The following is a 7866-nucleotide window of genomic DNA, read 5'->3' as shown; positions in this document are numbered from 1 at the left end:
TATTTTTGTATTTTCTTTATTAGTTGCGCTCAGTAGCCTTAGAGAAATGGTTCAACTTACTAAAAATCATGTCTGTGTGACATACCACCATACAGGTAATTAGCAGGTTATTTAGGCACTGCAGAGTATCTTTATGATACAATTTAAACCAATATTGGATGCAATTGAAAGAATACAGTTTTATAGTTGAAAAACTGATTTAAAAGTTATATTTAAGTCTAAGAACAATGGCAGGCACAGAACCAGGAGCCCACTATCAGATCTGGACACAGACACTGCAACTTCCCGTTTGCTCCAACACAGCTCTCAGTATTCAGCACTTCTGCAGAGCTGAGTATCCATGTACCCACTTGTACACGATCCATGGCTAATTTCACATGCAAAACCCAAATCACTAAGGCAATTTCTATCATGAAAAGAAGCAAAAGTCCATAACCTTATCACAGCTAATACTGTCATATCTGCATACAAATTTTAGATTTAGATTAGATTACGTTACATGATGCCAGCCATGCTGACAGACATCATAATGCAAAACTAAGAGAAGTGTTTCATCTAGTAAAAGTAGTGGATCTAAGGGTTTTGGAAATCAGACTGGAGAGTTGTGGGGAAAGTGCCAATCAGATTTGCTAGTAAAGCAAGATATTCGAAGTGCAAACAGTACTGATACTACACTCACAAGAACCAAATTTTGTAAAGGCTACATATATAGGCAAGTAAACGATTTGTGAAAAGAACATTGTTTGATGAGAAAAGAGTACTTAGCTAACTGTGAAGTACAAGCGATTTAGGTACTGTAGTTAAACAAAGCAACTTCCCTCAGATCTTGAATAGTACACATTAACTGCTGTATGTTTAGTCGTTGCACTTAAGAGTTGAGAGATTTCCTTATTCAATTCCTTTTGCTTTCAATTCTGATCGAACACGCTGCAGATAAGAAGAATCTGGGTAGCCAAACCTAGGAGAAGAAGAGAAGAATTGTTTGGGCTATTTCTGCAATGAAGCACTTGACAATTCTACAAAATCATCTCAAAGTCTTTTTAGAAATCTCTTCACAAATTTTATGCAGTTCTTTCCCTGGAGAAAAAACAGACCCATACTGCCAGTCACAGAAGTGATGCAGACAGCATAAAGCTACGAATTTAAGGAGCTGCTACATTTTGTTGTCCAAACTGACACTAAGAACTTGATTTTCAAAGCTGCCCAGGGTCTCCCTTCAAAATGATAGGGTGTTTGGGTATATATCTTTTAAAAAGAAAATTAGACCTGAAGCATATCCAAGTGAGCCTTCAAATCAGAAACACAATGGCACCTCTGGACTTGAAGTAGTGAACACCAGAACTGCATATGAAGCAAGTGATAAGCAAAAGAGAGAATTTGCACTGAGTGAAAGATAAAGTAAAACTGATACTTTTTGCTCTTTTAATGATCCTAGCCCAGTTAGGAGGATCTAGACACGAACCTTTAGAGCTTGCAAGACAGCACCTACCCTTAGAAGCTGCAACAAGCTTGAAAGGACTGGTCCCTCTTGTCTCTGCTGCAGGCAGCTCACACTCTGTCCTGGTGACTGCTCCTTTCATTTAAGTGCAGCAAGTCCTCAAGAAATACTGGATAGGGTGGTCATTACTCAGAAAATCCTCTGACAGCTTGAACAGCCAAAATGGAGTAACCTTTTTTATGGGTGGGGCTGGCACTGTGTCCTGTGCTCTGACCCACTAAGTGCTGTACAACTCCTGGCTCCTAGCATCTAAAAGGACATGACCATATCTGTACTACAATCTCACTTCCTGATGTTAGCTCTGTTAAGAAGAATTTGAAATCGTGTTTTACAACATGATGAGTGCCATCTTTACCGGGATCATAATGGACCAGCACCTCCTGGTGCAGAACAGCAGGTAACAGGAGAGGCATAGATCAGGAGTCCAACCTTAGGTGTCATCAAAAGCTTGTTGTCCTGAAGGTTCTAATCAAAGCAGTTATTAACTAAGTGCCTTACAAACTCAGTGATGAATGAGTAGTCTGAGGGACAGCAGAACACTAAGCTCATCCTTGTTCCAAGTGTCCAAATAGGGGAAGGTGATTAACATCTGGATCCATAGGGCATTCCACAATCACTCTGTTAGTGACAAAATCTGAAAGCTCTAAATGTGGAAGCTATTCAAGGCAGTCTTCCTGACACATCTGAGTAACAACAGTATTGCATAAAGACAAGACTACTTACTGGGAAGGTCCTCCCTCCATGGCAGTTTTGTGGTGAATATCATTCCATGTGATTACATTTTGTGCACCAGTAGTACGTGACTGCCCCACTGTGAAAATCAGTTTTTGGTGAAAGGCCCTTTTGAGGAGCTGCAGAATTTCTCGCCCTTCCTCATTGTCAGGTAAATACGCTATTCGGTGAGCTGGCCCATAAGGCTGCCCTGGGTTTGGATGGCTGCTCTGTTTTGTAGAAAACAAAACAGAAACTCATTGTATATCATAAATCATTCATAAGGACATAGCATGACTGATAACAGATTCAGAGGTTTTTCTCTTTAGATACTTTCTTTCATACAGATTTCATTCACACTTTCTTGTCATCGCTCATGCACCCATTGTTATTTCTAAATTTGCTTTTCCCTCTTTTCTCTCCCAAATGCATGGTGCTGCACCTGTGACTTTTTAATTTACTCCATTCTCAGTCCTAGTCATGAATCCAAGCACATAACATAAGGAGATTTCTCACCTGGAAAGCTCTCACCAAGCCAGCCCACTATTTATTTTTGTCCATTGGTGTCCACAGCAAAGAGAACAGCCCAGAAATGCTCATTATATTTGCAAAATTTCGCTTATATCACTGCATAGATTTCAGTTCAGTTATTCCCACTGTACAAATTAAAGTCTGTCCTGGTGTATATAAAATGGAGGCTGATCATCTGACCATTTTATTCCTACTGTATTTACTTAATCACGCCCAAAAATATTGAATTAAACACTTGCAGATTTGTACAAAACAAAGAAATGTCTTCCCTGAACATGCATTAAAGTAACAGGAAAATAATTAATTGTGTATTCAATATTGGTTTAGTTGTGGGAAAAATATCTTTAAGAAATATTTAAGTATACTTACAGTTTGAATACCACCATTCATATTATAGACAATTTCAATAGTGCCACAGTTGGGATAACCAGGAAGAGACAAATTGATTGTTCTAGTTGACATTGTTCCCTCTGGTTGGTTTCCTGTCAGGATTCCACAGACAGTATTACAAACTGGACAAGCTTGTTTATAAGCCATGGCTCTGTCAATGCAAGTTTTGCAAAATGCATGTTTGCACTTTTCTAGTATTTCTTTATTTTCAATTGTGTCCCTGCAAATTGGACATTCATCATCTTCTTTTTCTTCTGTCTTTGCCTGAGTCTGTCCTTCAGAAGAAAGGTTATTCTTTTGCTTAACACTGGACTTCTTAGATGATCCTGTAGGTTCTTGAGAGCTGAGGTCAGAGGACAGTGGTGCCCTCTTTCTAGTTTGTGTCCCTTCAATGTTAAGAAGGGACTTCAGGTACTTTTCAGCAGCATAAAGATGGTCTGGTAAACCCCTTATGATTAACTTATCTTCATTCTTCTTAAGTTTTACATTAAGATCTTCAAATTTCTTAGCATTACGTAGCACATTTAAATTTTTCTTCTGATCTTCTGAAAGCTTCACACTGATGACTTTTTCTCTTAACATTGCAGAGGCACTGTGAAATGCACTGATGAAACTTTCAGTAGCATGTGATGACATATCAGAATTTTTGGATTTAGGCCTAAATATTATGACCTTCTGGCCATATGACTTCTCTATTATTTTTACCAGTGTATCAAATCTGCCATTTATGTTTTCAATTTCTTTGCTTAGTATGGTTTCCAACAATTTAAACACAGAAGCATCAACTTCAATTCCACACGTGTATTTGTACCATTCAGATGATATTTTCATATTCTTTTCAGCTTGGCTGTCCTCACCTTCCCCTGCTAGAAATTTTTGGGCAGCTAAAATCTCACTCCCTGGACCACAGAGTAGCAACTGATTCCCTTCCTCTTTAGCAAGAAGATTTCTAAACCTTTCATTTAATTTTACTATTGTCTCTTTTAATGTGTCACTCTTTGTTATGGGAACTTTTTCCTCTGTCAGATCTTTTGTAGCTTCCTGGAAAGTTCTGATAAAAGAATCACTAGCTGCTTTTAACAATGCAGGACTTTTATCAGAAGATATGCATATGAATGTGTTATCCTCATCATGACCTTTAATTCTTATATGCGCTCCAAACCTTTTGTGTAGTTCTTTGATCTCCTCTTTGCGGGTATGAATAAAATATTCATAGAGAGCTGTCACAACTGTAAACTCATCCATTTCTTCAGTATTCAGGCCATTTTCATCTTTCAAACCATTCTTACATTCAGAATGTGAAAAATCAGGGTTTGGGTCTTTGCCTGCAAGGATATCTTCAAAGTAGTGATAAGCTTTTTCAATATCTGTAAAATCTCCTGTCAATTTCTCAAAGCCATCCATGCCAGGGTTTCCTTCTCTCTTTAAGTTTGGACACATAATGGTAATTTTCTCCCTTTGGTCTTCAGTGAACATACTGGTATTCAAAGTAGCAGATACTGTAAGAAATATCTAAAGAAAAGACAAGAATACATCAACATTAGTTTTCCCTAAGGTTCTCTGCTTGCTTCTTCTGTGTTTTCAGCAAGGAGAAGCTCTGTCCATCCCAGTAGTGCCAGATTACTACAAACAAGTTTGCACACAATATTTCTTTTATGTCACATACACAAACAGTACAAACAGGTGAGTAACACAATCTGCTTCTAAGTCAGCAGCAAAAATTAAATGCCTAAATGTCACCAGCACTGCAGGATGAAAGACAGTAACTCTGCTATTTAGGCTGAGACTGTGACCAGCACTCTCTGCTCCCAACCTCTGACAACAGGGTTAGCATAACTAAAGGCAGGCAACCTCTGTGGCTGAGCTCATTGTGTGTTAGGCCTTTTTCCCATTATTACCAGGCCCTAAAAGTCCTGTGCACCAAGCAGACAAAGCAAACAGGTTTTTTTCTTTCCCTCCCTATCACCCTCAAGGTTTCTGGACACCAGACTGACCAGTGTCCTCCTTACTGGCCTCGAAGGTCCCAGGTACCCTGCCAACCAGGTGCTGTTGACCTCATCCCAGAGCAGGCAGGTTCAATGGCACTGCCTACAAGATCAACAAGTTACAATTCCCAACTGGGAATGCAGACCACAACTGTGGCTGGACAGTGAAACCCATAGGACCCCTTGGTGGCTAGGAAGATCTCCACTACCCTCTGCTTCCTTTGAGGACTGGATGACCCAGATGCTTTTATGTGTTTTCAAATCTAGATTGTGATTGTTCTATCAATACAGCAACCCAAGTATTAGGATTTTACATGATTTGCAGAGGGTCCAGGTGACTAGAAACCATAAACTGAGCTCTGCTATCTAGCACAGTGCTACAGTACTTATAAAACTGTCCTACATTGATTCTGCTTTGTAGAAATCCTGCAGTATTCTGATCATTAATTCTATGCTTTTTAAAAAGCAAAAAGTTTTAGTTGTTGGTGCCTTGTGAAGGCTGACCTAGAACAGAGACTAGACAGAGCTAAAGAATAAAGTAGGTGTTTACTATAAATCCTCAATGGATACATCTTGGGCAGCACAAGAATCCAGCCAGGGTTACACTCAAGGTGAACCCAAAATGGTCACAAAATGGACAAGGGTCATGAGGTCTCTCACTTTTGTAAGTTTTGGTCCATTTGCATATTGGAGTTAATTGTCCATTTATAGTCCACTGTTGTTTATGCTCTTGGGCCTGAAATTTGGATCATTTGTCCTTGGTCCCCAGCTAGAGAAGAAATTGTTTTGTCTACATACTCTGTGAAGAAAGCTTACTATCCCCTAGTATGAAGCTCAGAACTACACACTAAAGCAGTACAGAATCTGAAAAATATAAAATCTAAAACCTGAGGCATCATTGTAACTACATCTTCGTGTAACTACATCATTGTTTTGCCAAGGATCCCCAAGAGAATCTGTCTATCCCCTTAGAGCTAGGTTACACAGACACAACATATTTTACCATGACCTATAAGTTATATTTCATTGTTCTTATTAATATTAGACTTTCTAGTTTTCACTTATTATCTTTCTTTAAAATTTTCCCAGAAGTCATGCTTTAATAACTCCAAGAGTTAGGGCAGAAAACATGATTCTGAAAAATAATAATAAACACGTCCACTTCTGTACTTCACACAGACAGAAGGACAGGGAAATTTGCAGTATAGATGCCAGGTAAACACTATGTTAGCACATGCTATACTTCAAAAGCTACACCTATGTTACCAAGCAAAACAGGGTAAAACCCCCTGAGCCAGATATCAGTGTCTTCGTAGAGCCACATCCACACCACGTTGCCCTATCCCATGTCCCTAAACACAGCTAATCTTTTCTGTGTAACTTTTAGTTAAAGTGTCTGAAATCATGTTTGCAGTGCTACATCACATCACAGCAGACTTTTTTAATGCTAAAGAGATGGAGATAATTAGGGTTGCCTCAAGGTGCAAACCACGTTGAAAGAGTAGGTGGAAAGGTGGAAGAGTAGGTGAAAGGTGTAGGTGGAAAGGATCCAAATTTCATACAATTCTTCTACCTTTTGGGAGAAGCCCTTGGTGCATGCTACCCCCTGAAACCTGCCAGTGCTGCTTTGGTGAATAGTGGTTGGCACCTGCCAGAGTCAGGCTGGAAAACACGCTGCCTGTAAACACGTGTAGATTGACCTCTGGTCTGGCACGCAAATGTCACTCCCGGCCCCCATTTCATTAACTAAAATCGTGTAACTGATATCTTTTTGGCAGGAAATATTCAAGCGCAACATAAAGAACTCATGGAACTACAAGCAGGGCAGGTTGTGACATTGCTCCTCCTGATGTACCTTTTTGGTAAGGTCTTCCTTTGCTGTGGCCCCATAGCCACCGTTGTCCCGCTGCTCCTGCTGGGGCAGGGAAGGGCTGGCAGCGACCTTGTTGTAGCAGGCAGAGGCGTGTGCTGTAACCCGGCTCCTGCCCGGGTGCCCTTCTCCCGGCAGGATGACTATCTCCCAGCATCTTGCCCCCAGTTCCAAGGTGTGTTTTGAACGGGCTTCCACACGCTTCCTATCTGCGGTAATTTCAGAATGACAGAATCACAGAACTGTTATGGCTGGAAGAAACCTCTGGAGATTATCCTGCCCAACCCCAGGGCCAAGGCAGGGTCTTCTGGAATGTCTCCAAAGACAGAGGCTCCTGGGTAGCATGTTCCACTGCTCTGCCACCCTCGATGTAAAGAAATTCTTCCTCATGTAAAGGCGAAATTTCTTGTGTTTTAGTTTATGCCCTCTGCTCCTTGTCCTGTCGCTGGCTACCACCGAAAAGTCTGGCACGCCTTTGAAGTATTTATATGCATTAATGAGATCCCCTCTGAATTTGGACAAAGGCAGATAGGGCTGATAAAGTTACCTGCAAACGTGACATCTACCACCGGCCCTAGAGCCGCCCTGCCCAGAGACACTAAATGGTGCCTCGGCGGCCATTTCCAGTCCCCTCACAGCCACCCCCCACGCCCTCTCGCCCGGCCGAGACGCGGCACCCGGCCCGTACCTTGCTCCTTAAAGAAGTCCACCCAGTAGGTGCCGGCCTCGGGGCCCGGGCGCACGTTGCACTCGCCGCCCCCCGACCGCTTTCCCGACTGGAAGTATGTCTGGAGCTTGAAGATCATCTTCTCGCTGGCGGCGGGCGCAGGGCTGACCCGCACCAGCAGCGGCGCGGCCGCCATGATCCCGCTCCGCCGCCC

General features: G+C 41.6%; 1 protein-coding gene across 2 annotated transcripts; it reads right to left on the bottom strand.

Moving 5' to 3' along the window:
* On the bottom strand, nt 1-7848 carry DTX3L (deltex E3 ubiquitin ligase 3L). Of its 2 annotated transcripts, XM_059852626.1 has the most exons (5): nt 7674-7848; nt 6971-7194; nt 3110-4642; nt 2222-2439; nt 1-958 (listed from the first exon to the last, which is right to left on the bottom strand). In XM_059852626.1, exons 1-5 carry the CDS (start codon nt 7846-7848, stop codon nt 889-891), a joined length of 2220 nt encoding a protein of 739 aa, XP_059708609.1. In that variant the 3' UTR covers nt 1-888. The 2 variants fall into 2 exon arrangements, with proteins under 2 accessions (XP_059708609.1, XP_059708610.1); XM_059852627.1 differs by lacking the exon at nt 6971-7194 and having other exon boundaries at nt 7674-7813.
* Nucleotides 7849-7866: the final 18 nt, after the last annotated feature.

Source organism: Haemorhous mexicanus, chromosome 8 (assembly GCF_027477595.1).
Source record: "Haemorhous mexicanus isolate bHaeMex1 chromosome 8, bHaeMex1.pri, whole genome shotgun sequence".
In the NCBI taxonomy this organism is placed as follows: domain Eukaryota; kingdom Metazoa; phylum Chordata; class Aves; order Passeriformes; family Fringillidae; genus Haemorhous; species Haemorhous mexicanus.
This window is presented reverse-complemented; position numbering and strand designations above follow the sequence as displayed.

Excerpts from the sequence above, each read along its gene's own strand:
- DTX3L (XM_059852626.1), bottom strand. The coding sequence starts at position 7,848 with ATGGCGGCCGCGCCGCTGCTGGTGCGGGTCAGCCCTGCGCCCGCCGCC. Across the intron at positions 7,195-7,673 it reads GGACTTCTTTAAGGAGCAAG|ATAGGAAGCGTGTGGAAGCC; the intron begins GTACGGGCCGGG and ends AAATTACCGCAG. Across the intron at positions 4,643-6,970 it reads AGGAAGACCTTACCAAAAAG|ATATTTCTTACAGTATCTGC; the intron begins GTACATCAGGAG and ends TCTTTTCTTTAG.